General features: G+C 38.4%; 1 protein-coding gene across 5 annotated transcripts in view; it reads right to left on the reverse strand.

The window, feature by feature from the left end:
- Positions 1 to 20,044, reverse strand: part of SORCS1 (sortilin related VPS10 domain containing receptor 1) — a 287,317-nt gene that overhangs the window by 178,975 nt on the left and 88,298 nt on the right. For all 5 annotated transcript variants that reach the window (XM_040564073.1, XM_040564076.1, XM_040564074.1 and 2 more), the window contains exon 2: positions 18,259 to 18,326. In XM_040564073.1, coding sequence (XP_040420007.1) covers positions 18,259 to 18,326 — 68 coding nt within the window. The remainder of the gene's footprint in view (positions 1 to 18,258; positions 18,327 to 20,044) is intronic.

Raw genomic sequence — 20,044 nt, forward strand, 5'->3', positions numbered from 1 at the left:
ATTGCTGTGACCACCAATAATCTGAAATGAAAACCTCCACAGCAAGGCAAGCACAGATGCAGACATTCTCAAATGATACAAAACTTCAACTTCGGGGCCTCCTCCACCTGAGGTGAGCTCCCTGAGCTCTATGAGCCACATATTCCTTACTGTTGTGGGGTGTTGCTCTCCTTCAGCCCTTCAAACTCTGCTTCTGGGTAGGATAGAATGAGGTGTTTAATAATGCAACTACATTCGTGATTATGGAGGAGAGCAATAGACTGGCAATTTGACTAATAAAGCCGACAAAGTGATTGGGTTCAAAAAGGGATGGGCTCTCCCAGCAGCAGTTCATTAAAATAAAAATGAAACTGCACTTTTCCAGTGTATCAAAAATGATGTAATGGTCCATAAAAGTGAAGGGAACAGCCTGAAAAAGTGCACCTATCAGTAAGATATTGATAATAAAAGTCAGGTACAGGATGCAGCTAAGCTTGGACTGGCTCTTCCAGGTTAACTACATAGGATAGGTAAAGAAAATCTGCAAAGAAGGGGCTCTCTGTATGGAAAACCCTTGTGCCTAAAGAACCATTAGGGCATGTAATTGTAAACTATAGCTGAAGACAGCAAAGGTTTGGTAGCAATGGAGCCAACAACAGCTTTAAGGGAGGGCCATGACAAATCTCAGAGAAAGAGATAGGGTTTCTCTGCAAAATGTGTGGTTCCAAGAGAAAAAGAAAGGCTACTTTGCAAATGTGAAGCTGACTCACCCACGCATAGCACAGCAGTGGTTGTGTGAAGTATCAACACTGCATGAGGTTGCTGTGAGCCCAGAAAGTTTGCATGGTCCAAAACTTCTCATTGCAACACCAGATATAAAAACACATGCTAAAAAATTACCCTGAACTACTTTACAGTATATCTGGCACATCAAATGGTAATCACCTGGAGATTTACAGTATTTTTCTAAATGTTTCCTCTTACTGTTTAAACAAAAAATGATAGTTTAAGGAAGCTGACCTCTGTATTCACCATTGATTCACTGGTATTAAAAGAAAAGAGCATGCATTAACAAATTTCTTCAGCCACATTGATAAGCGTGGAAGAATACTGATATTATTTAGGCCAAGTCTATCCACAAGAAATGGACAGCCAGAGTAAAATGCCTGATGCTGTTCTATCTGTATGGTTGAGCCTGAAGGGCCCCAGTCTGCTCAGGGTTGTGACAAAATGACAGAAAGGGAATTTTATTCTATTGGGAAACAGTATAGAAGAATAAAGGAAACGCTAGTTATTGTGTTATCACCTCTGAAATATGAGATCTCTTTTGCCTCCTTGAATTAAGGCTATTGAGCTAAATCAGAGGCTGAATAGCCTTTACCCACTGGACTTGTGCATAATGATCAATTCCTACCTCATCTAAATAAAACCTTCAAATAAAAAAGCCTCCTTTGGGTATTCAGGAAGGGAGATACCAGTTCAGCTAATTAGACATAGCTGTCATAGCCGCTAATCAACATACCTACATTCATCCCAGTGATTGTACCAGCTGGGGAATTATTCCAAAATGAACTGAGAGACTAAGAAAGCACACCTTTGGGACATGCTGGAATATAGATCTTTGGCTGACAGAGAAAAGGAGATACAGGAAATGAAGCAAAAGCTGAAAGTAAAGTTTACTTTAAGAAGCTGTGAATGAAGATGGACAGAAGTCATTCTTGTTGCAATTAATAGACAACCTGATCTGCAGCCCTGGTAGGCAACTCAGTAGTAAAGAGTCAGCTTTAGGGGAAGCACTGGTAACTAAAAGTATAAATTCCAGAAAGTCAGCCTAGAGTGCAGCAAATGACAGCACTGGAACACCGACAGTAAGTAAATCACATGCAGCCCTGCCTGAGGGACAGGGGCAAGATCTCTGTTCTTCATCTCCAGACTAGCCCACTCCTAGCCTATTTCAACTAACGGAACAGTTATTTTATGCAGAATGAAGGCATTGTTACTTGTCTTCTCTATGACTCTAGCAGAAAGACGATGCTATCAGTGCAGCTTCGTTATTGTACCACTGGGCATTAACTCAGCTGACAGTGCTGTCACGTTCTGTCCAATTCAGAGGCTAGCAAGTTCATTTCATTGCATGGAAGTACCATGTTTTCACAGGACCCTGAGAGTGGTCTGCTGCCAGCCTCTGCATTTTGTTTGCATTTAGACATTATGACTACATTTCAAATAATGCTCTGAGTTCATGAGCAAATGGAACTGTGAATTCAGTGAATCAATAAGAGCAAATTTGGACCTTTTATAGCAGGACCGCTGCCAGTTCAAGATCTGGGCAGACAAGATTCATCTCTCACAGGTCTCTTCCACAGCTGTACTGTAACGTTACAGCTTTTCTTCTGCCTCTAGACACCATGTATTGGGTGTAGTTGGTGACTTAAAAATCAGGGCAACAACCTGCACCCACTACGCAAGCCATGAAGCAATGGAGAGGCCATGGCACCCTGCTGCAGTGGGTCTGGAACTGGGCTTGATCAGGAGGGTCTAACAGTTAATGTATGATATCTGATGATTTTTTCCTCTTTTGTCCCCAGATAGGGCACAGTGATCCCAGTAGCACATCAGCAAGGATAACAGCTTTATTGTTGAACCATTGAACAAACTTTACCACTCTAATACAGCACATCAGGTGACAGATATTGAAAAATTCCTTTAAGGAAGAATTTGACTCAGGCTTGAGTTTACCTCTGCCCTAGTATCTCCAATCTCTTGGACAATAAGCCAATACATACTATTGAGGTACCTGAGTTTGATGCGCCATAAAGCCCTCTGGATTAACTAATCTCTTTTATTAAATTTAGCCCCTATTCATACGCTTCAAATATCTCTTAAATCAGGTAACAACAGCAGATGGTGTGAACTCTGCCCGGGCAGCAGACTAAGCCATTGCCTGATGTGCCAGCAATGTTTCCCCACTGCATTGGGCTCACCTGTGTTATCCATCTAACTTGCTACATGATCAGATGCAACAGCCCTAGTGCAAGGTCTGTTTTCATAGTAGCTGCATAAGTCATAAGTGCCCAACCAGGAAAAAGCATACTATTTTACAAATACTGATTCAATTTGTAAGAATGTTATGTATTTATGCATGGTAAATAAAATAAAATAAAATACAATAAAATACAATAAAAAGCAGAAAACAACATTCTTTCTCTTAGGATAGGAAAAACTGGTAGTGAGCCTGGTCCAAAGCTTACTGAATTCTACATAAGCCTTTCCTCTAATTTAATGACAGTTTGCAGGAGAGTCTAATTGTCACAAATATGATTACCTGAAAGTGTGTTACGGGCTCTGGGATTGAGAAGACTAATATTTATGACATCTGCATTCAAAGTTCTAGGCTCTTATGTGATGTTACATAAGAATATATATTATGTAGCTTTCAGAGAAATATTTAAACTCTTAAAGCTAACAAAGGAATGGACAGAAGCAGGGAGGCCAGAGAAGCAGTATTTTGAGAGGAAGGGAAGGGACAAACCCATGTGGGAGGACAGAATGACAATGCCCAGTGGGTTGTTGTTGAGGCATGTACAAGACAACTGTCAAGTGCAGGCCAAATACATAAACAGGCTCTAAGGCAGAGTTGTTGATGCACTCAGTATCCTCACCACACTTCCTGGATGGACCTGAGCTCGTTAAGTACAGCTGAAAGACATCAGCTCCTATGTCAGCTGCCAACATTAACAGAATTATGTGACCAGAATTAAACCACACCTCATGTATTTCCCTATGTGCCAGACTGAGCTATGGCCTTTTTTTGTGTTATCCAACCTAATAGAAATCCTTCCATCAAGAGTAGTTCTTTACAGCTTTTAATAGAGGTGCCAGTGCTTTAAGAAGGGGGTGGGATTCCTGCATAACAGCAAGTAAGCAGCATGAGAGTTGGTATCATTCCATGTGTAACATTGCCTGGAGCCACTGAGAGTAATACTACTAATAACTACATGAATCCCCTTTTCCTCAGCTTTCTTCACCACTGAAAAGAGATTTTGCAGCCAGTGGAAGCCGACATCTTATGAACTTGCCTTGCAGAAGCTATGGCTGCCTTTCAGATATTCTCAGAACACCTTGCTAGAATTTTAACTCCCTCTGCTTTTGCCTTTCTGACCAAGATTTCCTACAGGTGCTTCTGGGGGGATATTTCTTATGCAAAGTCATATTTATCAAACCAGGAAGGAGGAGGTAGATTCAATTCTCTCTACGTCACATTAAACCAAAAAATGGCAGGGCGAGGGCATCACTAGGTACATTCAGAAATTTAAGCTAATTAACTAGCCAGCAAGGACGCTATTCACAAGTTCAGGTACACAAATTAAATAGGAATCAATGCTGTTCTGAGATGTGTCCCAAGCAGCTGGGGCTTCAGAGACAAGGTCATTTCTACGTCTCTGAAAAGAAAAATATTTCTGGGTTGGTAGGAACAATGTGGCCAGCCTAGAAACAAAACAGAGATGAAGATATTCAGGACCACCACCACTTTACTCCTCCATAGTAAAACATTTCCTTGTAAGCAGCATGTTATAAAATCTATACAGTGCAAGTTTACTAAAGAACCAATTTTTTTCTTTACTAGTTAATGGAACTTTCCAAAGCCACCCCTTTTAAATTTCTTCATTCCTTAAACAGCTAATGCAATGCTTAAAAAGCATATCAGTAAAACTCAAAGACACTCTGCTCTCCATATGGAGCCCCCTGCCCTAAAGGCTACAAACAAGTGTTCTTTTTTTTGTCATTTATTTTATTTTTTTAAAACTTCTATAGGGCATTTTATCCAACATGGCAAGCGGCAAGTTCATTTTATAAGATAAAATACAGTTGAGGGAATTGGCTTTCATCACACAGCAGGACTTCACATAAATAAAGAGGTGTAGGGAAAATAAACTGGATGGCTAAAAGGCACAGAAAACTTCTCACTTCTCAAGCATTAATTCAGCTCTCACTGCAGCTGACAGGCCAACAACCACTTGGTGCTTTTCAGTTGTCCATTATTCTGATGTTAAAAGTTTGTATTGGTTCAAACAATGGAATACTTAATGGAGAAAGAAGAACAACCCCAACATTAAAAAAAAAAAAAAAAAAGTATCACAAAGGGTTATTAAACACCTCTACTAGACCACTGTTGTTTTATAAAGTCCTGAAGCCAAAAATCACTATCAGATGGAATCAGGAAAATATCACATGCTTGCCTTATCATATCTTTTATTCTCTATCTGCTGCAAGCTCACACTGGAGGTGAGATATTGGTTCATGGGGATCTTGAGTTTCATTCAAAATAGTCCTTTGTAAAAAGAAATGGACCTCCCCTATTCAATGATCAATTCTTACTGACACAGTAGGATTATTTATAAACAAAAAAGGCTAGACTGATAGCTGCCATGACACAAGTAAATAGCTTCAGATCTTCTCGCAGCTATGTGACACCTGGATTTTGGAACTGTCTTGGAAGAAAGTTGCATCACGTGGCTCCTTTCTCATAGGACAGGAATCTATTTCATGAATAATTCTAGGTTTTCATTTTTTTCTATATCAAACATTCCCCCCCCCCTTTTTTCTTCCCCAGAGCAAACAATTCAAGAAACATTTTGGATCAGTTAAAAAACTATTCTTATTCAAAATAAAGAAATTTTAGACTGTGCATGTACGCACACAAATCAGTCATGGCAAGTTGACATCCCCCCCCGCCCCACCCCCTCCCCAAATACTCTCAAACAACTTAATTCAGAGGCACTAGTAACCAGGCTGAAGACTAGGTCAGAAGTCACAGGATCATGAACGTGCCATGATAACTTCTCTAGCAGATACTCATGTCTCAGTGGAGTTCAGCTTTCTTTGCAGAGAGGTCAGTTGAGCTCAGCACAGCTGATGCATCATCTATGGTGAAAATACTCCCAGTGAGGGACCAGCATCCTAACCAGCATTCCAAGAGTTACAGCACATCACAGATAATCCATGCATATAAAACTAGGCTATATCTTTTTACAAGTTTTTTTTTTTTTTAAAGCAATTTCAACAGAAATTCTGCAAATTGAGAAACCTTGTTTACTCCGAGATCCTGTTCCATCTTCTTTCTAAAGAAATTGACTCAGCAGGTTTCTTCTGAAACAATAAGGAGCATCTGAATGTAAGAGAAGCCAACTGCCAAATGCAATGGCTTTTTAATGATGTTAATAGAGGGGCTAGTCAATGAAATTATACTTATTACAAGACTGACCATTATTTTCTAATGGGACATAGATTGAATAGATTTTATAGCTGCACTTATTGTGTTTTCAACCACCTTTTCTGTTTACTTTGCATTTCGATAATGCTAAAAAGCTAAACAATAACAGCAGCTATCAAAATAATATCAATAGGAAGAGAAGCCTAATGGTAAGGGTGATGCTAATTTTATATCAACAGCCAGAAGTCACTTCTGGAGCAGGTCAACAGCTAGTGGAGAGTGGTGCGTGACTCAAGTCAGTACACTAATACCAGTTTCTACTGGCAGAAGAGCTGACACCACATGCATCTTTTTTAAGCTTAGCCATGTCTTCTTCACTTCAAAAACTAGGTTTTTCCCTCCTCTATGATACGTATCATCTTGTACTTGGCCTGTGCAATCTTTTGCCCACCTTATTCCACTAGTCATCGTATATCTTCCTTTGTTTCACTTACAAAGGCACCATTCATGTAAATATACACCAAACAAATATACAGCAAATGGTTCACCTGAAATTTCAAGCATTTTCTATACGCATCACTTAAGGAGGATATGTTTAATGCTGTAAATTCCCAGGATATTCACTGAGACTATGTAGCATTGATACAGTTTAAGTTTAGGAACTTCAGATCTGTTGTATTATTTTATGTCTATTCTTTAATTCAAATCAACATTTCACCAAGTTAACCTTGTGCTAAATCAAATAATTTGGAATGGAAAAAATGTATAACAATTAATATTAATAATATATTTATATATAATAATAATAATAATAATATATATAATATATATAATTAATAATATACAATTACTTTGGGACAATGGAAATGAGCAAATTTAGGTATGAAATGCAACTACACCACAATAACACTTCCAATGTGTAAATTCACCTACAGAGTTCTGTGCTACCATAACAATATCAGGGTGGGCAACTCACATCAGAGCAGAAGTCCATTTAGCACAGTACCTCGTCTGTGATGGTTAACAACCTGTGTAAGAGCTCAGGAAGTACGAATCCTTATTCCCCTTAAATACTCTCAAAGTCTCCAACAGATAACAGATGCGATTCTGTGACTTCCTGAGCCAGAGATGGCATCCTAGGTAGCCATGTTTAGATCATTTCTGGTGCACAGAAACACCCTAAACAGCATGACACACTTTTGCACCTCCATTTCTCTTTCAACTCTGTCCAGCAATCTCATACTGAGCAGAAAGTTTTGCTGAAAATTGTATGTTGCCACAAAGGTTGTTGTGACAAATCAGTATCATGCAATAAATATTGTTTTCTAGTATTAATTTATCTATGAATTCAAATTCTGTTTCCTTAGTTTGTATATCCAATGACCAAAACGGTCTGTTTCAGCCTCTTCACAATGGGACATGATGTTTGGTTCCCTACTCCATCTCCCACAGATCATCTGTAGGATGTGCTACGCTGTGCTGCATGTAGTATTATTAAGTAAAACCTTCAACCCTTATCCTACTACTCTGCTTTGTTGGACTAAAATACATTTCTTCAAGTCAGCCCAGCTTACTAAGCAATCCATTTGATCACTGTGACTTTCTCAGGTCTTGGTAATTCACTACACTGCCTGTCTTAAAACTATCAGATTTATTAAAAGTCTAATAGCAAAAGTGTCTGACACCACTGTACCTAGAACTAACCTCGCAGAACATCATTAGAAATATCTCGCCAGGAGAGGATTCCTTGCAACTGACTTTAGACACATGAATTTGCTGATTCTTGATTATGCCTAACCAAGTATTTCTCCATCTGATTGCCACAAACCCATCCAGTAACAGAACAAATCTCCCAAGCCCAGGCAGTATCCTGTTCTCTGAACTGTGCAGATCTCTTGTATCACAGTAAGTTCATTCATACTCCTACCCACTCAGACCACAAACTGGGCTGATTAACTCACAAAGAAATACTAAATAAGAAGTCAAATCCCTGTTCTGAATCCAGGGCCTTTCTTCCCCAATGAAACAAATTACTGTGTTGGGGAAGAAAAGTCAGGAGATTGAAAATAACTCATCTAAGTCTCTTCTAACACTGCATTTGGCTTCCAAATTCTGTTGTGCATCATCTTAATAAAGCACTTAGGGAAATAAATCAAAGGCTATTAAAACACTTGTGACATCACACTTGCTTCAAGTAACATCCACATCTTGAATTTACAGTACTAATGTGCTGAGTAGGTAGTGGACTTTAAAGAAAAATAGAAAAAAATGTATTGGCTTCTTCTTCCTTTGGCTTCTTTAAGGGACATAAAAGCACTAGGACTGTAATGTGCCTTTTTTAAAAAAAAAAAAAAAAAAAAAAAAAGAGCATTGTGAAAGCTGTTAACACACAATCAGAGATTACAAAGAATAAGATCATTTACCTTTGAAAAGGGAACACTTAGAAGGGAAATATACTGAGGTCTTTAAGTTTCTTTCTTACTACCTTCACCGTGACAGCCTCTAAATTTTATGCTGCCTCATAACAAGAGAGCACATCGTCACTCGAGCGTTGGCAGGGAAGCAAAGAGAAATGATATTTTCACAATGCCTGTAGTCAGCAGACACTGCTCACAGCAAAAGGAGGTCAGAGTCTTGCAAGCCACAGATGTGCTCACTGGAAAGGGCCAATAATTTAATAGCCTATAATATGTATTTTTAAATAGTTGCTTATGTTAATATGGCAAGTCATCAAAACTCATGCTTAAGGACATAAGCTGATTTCTGTAGCAGGGCAAGAAAATTTTCCCAAAGGTAGTAGGTTTCACATTGAGAGTTTAACACTGATAATAGCTGGCATTTATTTGGCACTGCTGGAGGAAGGCTAGGAAAAATAGCAGACCACCTCCTGAAGACTCTAGCAAGGAAAATTCATTGTGAGGAAGAACTACACACACACACACAAAAAAAAAGTGTTGCTTCCACTTACATAATGCTACCACAGAGTGACAAAAAAAAAAAAAAAAAAAGGTTGTGATTTTTCCTCCCTCACCTCCCAGAAGCCGCAAGAAGAGCAAACACAGAAATGCAATTAGAAAGATGATAAAGAAGAAATGATTATAAGTGTGGTTCACAAAGTCTTTATTTTGTTGCCGCTTTTAATGTTTCTCCTATTTAGTAGCTCTTTCCAGCAACTCTACAGAGTCTATACTCATAAAATCTCTTCTGTGTTGATGTTCAGAAAGAGAACTGATGTTCAGAAAGAGAATTTATGTTCAGAAAGAGAGACTATTTAAAATGAATGGTTTTAAATATTATTTCTTCTTACTCTTTTGCAAGGATTAGCCTGTGTTAGGGCAGAATCCAAGCAAAAGATGTCATAATTTGACATCTCAGCCTCCAGTAGGAATCCAGATGCCCGGATCATGGAGGAATCCACCTCATTCTGATCCTCCTTCCATCCCACCCTGGTTTGCCTTCCCACTCAATACATCACTTTAAGAAAAAAAATAAAAAATGTAATCAAGCTTTAAAAACATATTTGGGCTTTCCTGTCTGTATAGGAGATGAAGTCCTTTAATTTTCCCTTCACTGTGTGAAAACCAGGAAGTTGGGCTTTCTCCCACCACCACCACCACCACGAAAAGGCTGTGACTGTGAACAGTTGCCTGATTCTAGGAGCTCAGGCTTGAAGAAAGAACAGAAGGAAACAAATGGGAACACACATACAGATGTGGACACAAAAATACAGAAGTAAAAGCAAATTAGTAGAATTAACAACATTGTACAAAAATTTTGCCTCGAGGGAAGATCTGATATCAAAGTCTCTCTCTTTCCTTATAAAAGTCATTTAATACACAATATGACCTCTTTGAGTTTCTTCTTTTCAATTTAGCCTCTCATAGATTCAAAGTGAAGCACACAGTAAAATGCATGCTAGGAATATCCATGCCACTCCTTTATGAAACAAACTTATTTGGGGGGCAGCAGGGAAATAAGGAGCGACAGAAAAGGGTTTTTACCTTCTGTTGGTAAAGCACTGTATCAGCTTAGAGTGCATGACAATTGACTTTGATAATCAAAAAGGCACATTTTCACCCATCATTTAAATGAATCTCACCAGTGAAATTACTCTCTAATGTAGCAGGAAGAGGCTGTCAGCTAGGGAAAAAAAAGTTCTTGAATCCCCATACACTTTCTCCAAGCCTTTGCAAGGGGAATTCTAGCAGTGAACTACCTCCTTGCTCACTGAGAATCAAGCTTCTTCTAGCTGTCCCTGTCAGACATGCACAAACCTTCTCGTCACAACACAGAAGCCATCAAGGGTACAAGGTTTGCCTGCTCCATGGAACCTGCCTGCTCCTGCCAGGATAGCTGAATGACAAGAGGCAGAATGAACCTTCCTCACCCTAATCACTCCAGCTCCCTGCAAAGCACAGTATTTACTTTCTCTTTGCTATCAATATTGAAGATACAAGTTGATTAATTGTGGGCTTTATTCCTCCTGTACTGTGTTGTCCATTTCTTATCTGGTACATTAGAGAAATCAGAAGAAAAGGTCACTTCCAAGCAAGCTATTGTGTTTTTGTGTAAAGAGTAGTCAGTTTATACTATGCAATAAGTATTTGGTATCAATTTAAATATTCATTTTTACAGCACATACTGTACAGTTGTCTCATTATATCCTTCAAGAGACACATCTGGCTCTTTCTGTAGTAACAATAAACTTTGAATGTTTCCCTGTGCAATTCCTAAGGCACAGATACAGAAATATGGTACCTGGATCTGAAGACCTCAGAACTCAAGCTAGTATAAACTGGAGTAGCTTTGGTTTACTCAAGCTCAGACTCAAATACATTTTTTGCAACTAGATGAGTATATAACCCTCTGAAAAGACGAGTACATCTTTACACATCCTTGTAAAAGGAAGAGTATGTGCAGTGGGGAAAAAAATAAGAACATTAAGAGTGTTTTGCTTTCTGTTTATGAACTGGTAACTACAGCATTGTTTCTTCTTGCATATCAAATCTAGCTTGTTTGCATTTATTACACAACCAGAACAAATGGATACAACCCATAATTCAGTTTACCTTTTTTTTTTTTTTTTGTCTCATTTACACAAACGGATACAGTCTGGGAAACACAGATGTAAAAGTTCATTTTCTAATCTACAGAAGAATGACAAACTGCACTTAAACATTATGTGTCTATAAAGCAGCATGAACATTGTGCACCTGTTATTTACAGTATATTGATAATATATGTCAGCATTAATATTCATAACGTTGATTTACGTGCTTTTTCGTGCAGAAAATGGATTGGTGTTCTTTTTGATTTACTTGATAGCACTCCTACATTTCACAACTGGCTGTAACAGGGAACACATTTTTAATATTCTTAATAAATTTGCATTGTCATTAGTGCTGAATGTTTTTATCAATACAGACCAGGCAATGAGGAGCATATCACTAAATCCTCAGCCAAATTTGATCCTTCAAAATATCAGGGTATGACTCCTCATACTGTCACGGCACAACTTATTTGCCATTGATTAAATAAAGATAGAAGTTAGGTCACAAAATGCAAGATCTATCCTGGCCCTCGTGCTTCAGGGAAGGTAAGAATATGGCAAAATCCAATAAGATTTTAACATCATACTAACTTAGGAACAATTAGAGCATCTGCTGTGGGCTGTTTCTTAAATAAGTCTTTCTGGTTGTTTTTCTTCTGTTTGTTTGTTTCTCCCTCTCTCCAGTTTTATTGGAACTCTTTTTGACAACAGACAAGACATCCCAGATAACTATGACAACCAACTGGAATAGTTGACCGTGATAGAAATTTTTATTGTAAGTCACCAGAATAAAATAAGCATTCATGTGAAAAACTGATAGCTATAGAAACTACAAGGTCCCTAGGGGTCCTGATGGTTGAACAGTCCCATCAACCAAGAAAAAGGCTGCACTCAGCTCCACATTCAGTTAGTACATGAAATCCATGTTCTAAGCCTGCTTCCAGCAGAAACAGATCTCCTGCTGTGATCAAACTATAAAAAATACTTCTTCTACAAAAATAGCTGAGCATGTAGATATGTTCCTTTCCCTACAGATGCTCTCCAGCATCTATACACAGAGCATCCAGCGGTTCACGTTTCCAGGAACAAAAATGAAAATAAAATAAGAAGACATGAGGAAGTGTTATTGTTACAATTTCACTAAATACCTGTGGGAGATAATACAGCAGCATTTATCAAGCTCTGATATTCAGTTAAGGAAAGTGACTCAGTCACACTGAGCAACTGAAGCATCATATTTATAGATAAAAGCATTTCAAATAGTCCTTTTTGCATTCCCCTTTCCCACAGAACTGCTGGTTAAAATGTACTTAATGACTTCCCCTACCCCCCTTTGTCAGTTCCTCTCTCATGTGGATTTGCTTCTCCTATCTACTCCATCTAAAAGACCCTAATCTGCTGTTGCAGAGCACACTGTGTCACTAAACCACAGGTTATGACCTTACTAATGCAGCTCAGCAGGTAGAAAAATGTGCATGGAGAACAGCCCATCTGCAAAACAGAAGTAAGGAACCAGCATACAACGTGCAGCAGGACAATACAGCAACAGACATTTACTGGAAATTCCCCTCAAAGGAAGAAAATACTGCCAAACTTTGGAGTCTCCTGCTGTAAGGACTTTCTAGTAAAGAGGAAGAAAATCTTCACAAACATGTCAACAGTACTGAAGACGACATGGATGGCCATAGCTCTGGTCTGGAAAGAGGGTATTCTTACACACATAGCAAGGAGCCAGAAAATTTCATGCAGAAACAAAAATACATGAGGCTTCAAAGCACCTATATTATTTACAAATACTTTTTTGATGTAAATGTACAGTCAAAATGAGGAGGATTTTCAATCAAGATTCAAGATAAAGTTGTCAGGCATCATTTGGCTAATAATGCAAGGTTGTATTCAGAAAGGCTCTTCAGTCTTTATCTACCTCTCTCCCTAAAACTCCTATCCCTATAGCAACTGTAAGAGGAAATAACTCATTTCTGTTACTCCATTGTTCCTTTTCATGATCTGACATACTAACACAAACCTATTTCCATCAACAAGCGTTTTCACCGTATCACTTCCCTGCATGATGATGACTACACGATTACTCATCATACAGACAATCCTCATGGTACTTAGACTTCAAGTCTACTTTTGCCCAGTATCTTGTCTTCTGAAGTGGCTAATAGCAGAAGAGAACAGGAACACAATTAGGACATAGCAGTAATTTTTTAAAAGCATATTGCTTACAGTTCCTTGAGCAAGAGATGTCATCTTACACTCAACTCCCAGTGAATTCGTTATTTTATTAAGTAATACTATGGAAGAAATGAAAGCTATTCTTATACCTAGAAGTGGAGATGCTCTAAGGACTTTTTTTTATTTCTTTTTATTATTAATATTTTTAATCTTGTAAATACCCAGTTTCTCTTCTTGAAGGGACAGAATTGCAGGATAACGTGTTGGTGGTGTCAGAAGTTGGGGATTAGTAAACTGATAGATCAGCTAAAAAGACTGTGGCTCAAGGGTAAAAAAGAAGGCCATGACAAATCTAGAAACAGAGCGCTGGAGTTCTGAGACGTTATATCTAATATTTATCACCATGTGATCTTCAAAACATTGAAGACACTAGTTAGCTAAATCCATCCAAAATTCACTTCTCTCAAAAAAGTGACTTTTATTATCCCCTACTTTACATATAGGAAGTTAAAACTAGATCTATGTGATGCATGAGTCTTTTCCAGAGTTCTTGAGATTCCTTTACAGCATACATACAGAAGCTTCCTTACTGCAGAAACCAAGAGCTGTGGAGTACAGGCTGGAAGCTACCAGCAGGCCTGAACTGGGAGCTGAGAGTTCAAGTACGGCATCCAAGTATAGAAGCATCATCAGTAACTACCAGAATTAACAGAGCATCAGATATCTGTTTAGACATAAATGTTCTCAAGCCAAGCAAACCCTACATCTTCCTACTTACTGGCTGAAAAGCAAAGTTTAATTACTGCTACCTTTACAGGAAATTCTATGAAATTAGTAATTTCTAACCAAATACAGAACTATAAGAAAAGAAAGAGGTGAATGGCAACAATCATTTTTTGTCAGCCTCTCAAGGTCCTGTGGGAAGGAGTCCTGTACATCTCTCCAGAGTATCATATTTATACAAATAGGAAAAAAAAAACGATTAGTCCTCCCCTACTGCTGTCTGCAGCTCATGGATACCATAGTGACTATTCTGACATTTTTATTTACAGGAAACATAAGCTTATCTTATTCCAGTGATAAAAAACATCTCCTAACTCTCACTGCTTAATCCTCTTTGCGATCTGAGAGATACCCAAGATAGGAAGAGAAATAAACCCAGTACACTCAGTTAATTGCTCAGTGACAGATAATCTTTTCTCCTCCCTGTTTTCTTTCTCTTCTATAGAAAAATAAATAAATAAATAAATAAAATCACCTCAACTAAAACAGTGGAAAAAGTATGCCAAGATGATAACATAATTAAAGTCAGGCCCAGCCTGATACAAAATTTAATTTACCATATACGGAATCAGCAGTTCACTTGACATCTAAAGCATGGTGAGCTTCTGAACCTTAGTACTTTAGAAGATGGTATAAAATCTATTTCTTTCCTTTTACGGTATTTTTTCCCTTTGTGTCTGTCACCAGTAGTGTCTTAATTCATCGGTCGTTTCAGAAGGGTGATCTCCATCCATTAGTACTGCAGCCAGCTGTAGTTAAACTGGCTGAAAAATTACAAAGAAATGTCATCCTAGTAGGTAGCAGTGTGTTTATAAAGAAGACAGATTCATATCTTGTAGGCAATGGCATAGTTGTGTTATAGATGGTTACAGTCCCATCAGTCACAAAACTGCTTAAATCACCCAACTATACCTTCCACTGACAGATGTGCTTATAACCAGCTATAGCACAAATGACTCATGTCTGTGACATGATTCTAAATTGCCCCTCATCATTCATCAACCTTTTGAGAATGCACTTTGCACAGGAGGCAACAGTGGTATTTCTTTGTCATGTTCTCAAGGCAGAGATTCCTCTTCAGTTGTGGGTACCTGCAGAATTACCTGTCTTTTTCCTCTATCCTTCAGAAACAGAATTCTTGACATCAGAAATCAAACCAGACATGAGATCATGATTTCTTCCATTCCCTAGCATCAAACCTAGAGGCAAGAAATAAATTGAAGTGCAAGATACGTTTCTTCCCTTCACTCAATTCCATTTTTGTATCTTTTTGAAACAAGAAAGGAGATGTAAATTAACATGTCACTTAAGTAGCCAGGAGGTGCGACAGCTAATAACCTCCTTGTCAGGTACATTAAATAATAAGATATGCCCGTTTTGTCATTTCCTTCCATCACAGAAAGAACAGAGAAGCTGTCAGGGATCTTGAGAGGGATATTTATTAGAGAACCAAACACATGCCTGCATGGTGAGCAGGGATCTAACATCAGAGCCAGACTCAGGATAGAGCACAGTATAACCACCTGGGACTGAATTAAGGCAACACGAACAAGGTAAGAGAATGAAGTGCACTGGTGACAGAGAAGTCATGAACACCAAAGAGCCAATCAAGAATAATAGAGGAGCACTGCAAAGATACATATGTTCATTTTAGCTGTCCTGGTTCTCCTCTAATATCTCCTAGTCAAAAACATTATCCCTGGGATTCTGGATGGTTGGCCATGCAGCTGTAACCAAGTCCTGACAAGTGACATGTGCCAAGTGAAACTAGAGCTGACAGGTTTAAAACAAGCCAAGTGGTTTCTCAAATCTATGGTATTCTTTGCTCCAAGATGTCAAGGGTATTAATGTTAAAACACTCTAGAAGATACTAAGGAAGTTAGTTTATATCTAGTAAAGTTTTACATTTGTGAATATTCTTTCTTGAAACCACTGAGAAATGAAACATTTTATATATGAGTAAAAACCCCTGACATACTAATAGCAAAAAATTTTTCGGACTCAGACAGACCTTAAACTGAAGGGTAAGGAAGGACCCTAAACATCAACCCTAAGAATGAAGGCTGGGAGAATATTACAAGGAAGCGTCAGATATGAAGCTCCTGTTCATATAGTCTCTCCTAGACTACTTTTTGGCAATAGGATACTGGATTAGAGGAAATAATATAGCCTTTCTGATGTTACGTCACATTCTAACATTAGGACAGTCTGAAATATAGACAAGTGCACAACACTCACTAGACCTAGGCCTGGTATACCACCAAAGTCCCAGATTCTGGTACAACCTTCCAGTGATATTCACAGTCACTTCTCTTTTAATTAGGGTAAAAATCAGACTCCACAGAAACCAGTTCTGGAATTGGCGACAGCATAAACTCATCAGCACAATTGTGCCCAAGTTCATACACCTCAATAAGAGGTGTTCTCCTCTCCGATGTGGCTATACTATATTTAGTCCTAAGTTAGTATCTCAACTCAATTCTGTATTGCATCACAAGTAGTTCTTCAGCACTGTCAGCAACAGGGAAGGTTTCTCCACATGGTGAAACACCATGCCTTTCTCAATGACTAATAGAACAGATGGAGATTTTTCAGGGAGAAACCAGTGAGGTTAGTAAGAGGAAAAAAAAAAAAAACAGATTTTGCATTTATGAATATTATTTCTTGAAACCATTGTGGAATCAATCTAAACCAAAGTCCCTTTAAAAAAATTCTGCAAAAGCAACAGTCCTGAGAGATCCTGGGTTGAGCTCCTCAATATGCATATCATAAAAAGAAAAGGGTAGTAGAGACAATAAGACCATTTTTGATCTCAAGCCCTAGCAGTGATGTATACGAAATGGAAGGATTAAACTATCCCTACAATAAGATGAGAAACTATTTATCCAACCCCACAAAATGCTAATAATTTTGTGTGTTCTTATTGTTAGAATGAAAATTCATGAAGTGTTGATATTTCTTTAGTTCAGGGGTGGTTCCCCCCCACACACACACCTTTTTTTTTTTCTTTAATCCTTTTAAAATTTATTTAGGGCAGAGAGAAATAATACACTTCTCTTCTACAGGCTAGTGTGGTAGAGCACTACCCTGAGTTTTCAATACACTCCAAGACACAGACCTCCCGTGTCACTCTCTTAAATCCCTACTCAGTTCCTTGGACAGAAAGGTTATTTTTTCTACTTCTGACACAGAATTCTTCCCGGGAGCTGAAAATCCTTTCCTAAACAAGTTTATCAAAACAAGTTCAATCTCACATGAAGTTTTAGTTTTAAAATAACTGTAGTTTTCTTGTATCAATACAATAGTCTGTCCACCTCCATCAAACCTGCAAACAAAGCCCTAGTCTGCCCACCAAAGCTTTGTAGATGGAAGGATGAGAAAAACTCCCCTTTCATCCATTACAGCTCCTGATGCTACCACTAAAGACATATGAAGTAAACACCCCTTAGATCCATTTTTTGAGATATAGTTAAAAAACAAACAAAAAACAAAGTACTACCTGCTCTCCTTGAATCCAAATGTGCATGATATGCTTTTGAAATCAAAAGTAACAAGGCATCCCCTATAAATTACTACAGCAGATATCACCACACGAGTGGAAATCCATTATCTGGTACTAAAACTACGAGTTCTGAACAAACAGACCTGGAATACTCATTTGAGCAAATTTTAAATGCAAATGTTCTCCCAGTCTTAGCAGCACTGACTTTTCATAACTATCATTTGGGCAGCAGACAGCCATGAGATTCTTCATTATAAACAAGGACCTGAAGCTGTTGAGTTCTAAAAATAAACCAGTTGGTTGATTTGATTCTGAATAAGACAGAAAAGGGGAAATCAAAAGACAGCAGGTTCATGAAGTGTTATCTAGCTGAATCAAGACTTCAGCCTCTTCATCCTTGAGTACGAAAGAACAGAAACAAGAGAGATGGGTAAGCTACAAACCTTCCAGCATATTTTTAAAATATCCAATTAAATTCAATAAAAGCATCATATCAGGATGCTCCTATTTAAGTTAGATGGTAATTATTAGCTCAAATTATCTTCATACCTCCAAAGAGAGCTTTCTGTGATGCTTCCCAGGTTGTAGTCATACAGCTTTGTCAGAATTAGAATCACCTGAAGGCAAAAGAAGAAATCATGGTTAGTCTCAAACAATTACAATCTTACAGAACTGAAATGACCCCAGGGAGGACTTAGGATTCCTTTAATGGGTGCTTAACATAATTGAATGAATTCTTAAAAGTATTTGCCTAAACTGACATGGGAAGTATTTGCAGACGTCTCTCTTGAGCTAGTCAGACCTTTTCCTGCACAACTGCTCTCCATTTGCCAACAGGTTATTCCCTTAACTCTAGGAGGAAGAATGCATGGGAAGAAGCTAACATGCTAGACGTACTGTTTTAGGATACCAGATAAGATCTGCTTTGTGGTAGGTTACTTTCTACTCTGTTTCACAGGCACTGAAATTGCTGATCTTTTTCACAGCTGCAGTGCATAGATAACCCACTAGCCTGTGTTCAGCCAAATTTTCCATTTGTGGCAGATGATTAAAGAAGAAACAAAAACTGGCAAATGATCACCCACTGTGGCCTGGGAGACTTAGACTGGATATCAGCAAAGAATATCCATGAAGAAAATTTTTCAACACTGGGACAGGCTACCCAGAACACCTGCAGAGCCCTCCAATGTAGGAGGTTCTCAAGACCTGACTAGGTAAAATCAGGGTTGACCTTATCTATAGCTGGTGATAACTCTGTTTTGAGCAAGAGGTTGAACTAGGGACCTCCAAATGTCTCCAGTAACCAACATTTCTATGACTTCAGTGAGAAGTTTTAGACTTAGCCAGAATGGAAATGTTTCCACATTTAGTTTTATTGGCTCTTTTGATAAACAGCTCTTCCCTCCTGTCAAAACAGACACTTCTAGAATAAAATTATCTTGCCATGGGAGGAGGGAAAATTTATCAAAAAGAATTTCCAGCAAAATATTCCAGCCTGCTCTTTTGTTAATGCTCAAAAATAATAATAATAACAACTGACTTTCAAGATTATAAGCTCCTTTAACAAGGCCTACATTTGGGACAAACTATGAGACCATTATTATTGCTACTAATTTATTTTGTATTTCTCCTTACCAGATCACCATACATCTCCTCCTCCTCCCTATCCCATTAAGACTACAGTAAATTGAAGAGGCACAACACTTCTCGTCTGACAAAAACCCTGATCTATATACCTCTACATTATCGTCTTTAGCCTCTGTTCCTAAGAAATGAGGTTTACAGATACGCACCCCTCTATTCCCTTAATAACTTTCACTTTTTCATCAGCGAGTTTCTAACAAATTTGACAGAAAAGCCAAGGACTGGAGGAAATTCAGTCCCTATAAGCTCTGTGGAAGCTAGCACTGGTATGGCAGAAGAATATCCAAGTCACTGCTTGCACTGAGAGAAAGGAACAGAACAGGCCATTACCATTTCCAAAGGCAAAAGCCATCCTGCCTCCTACACGCAAATAGCCCTGAACCAGCCACAGCAGCAACAGAATCTTTTCCGATATGCTCAGCATGTAAGGACCAGAAAAAGTGTGGTAATGTGGGAGCTGAGAACATAAGTAGGCATATAGCTATCGAAAATGGAAAGCACGGGGAACAGGTTATATGCATTTAAGAGACAGATTTATTCATTTCTACAGCACAACTTAAATTAAATTCTTCGCAGCACAAACAGGGTCTGTCCAAAACATTTGTGATCTGAATGAGCACAAATCACATGCAGCTGATGGGAAAAACAGGAGAAGCACTTGAAAAACAGCAGTCGACCAGAACCAACCATC

Source organism: Cygnus olor, chromosome 7 (assembly GCF_009769625.2).
Source record: "Cygnus olor isolate bCygOlo1 chromosome 7, bCygOlo1.pri.v2, whole genome shotgun sequence".
Classification (NCBI taxonomy): domain Eukaryota; kingdom Metazoa; phylum Chordata; class Aves; order Anseriformes; family Anatidae; genus Cygnus; species Cygnus olor.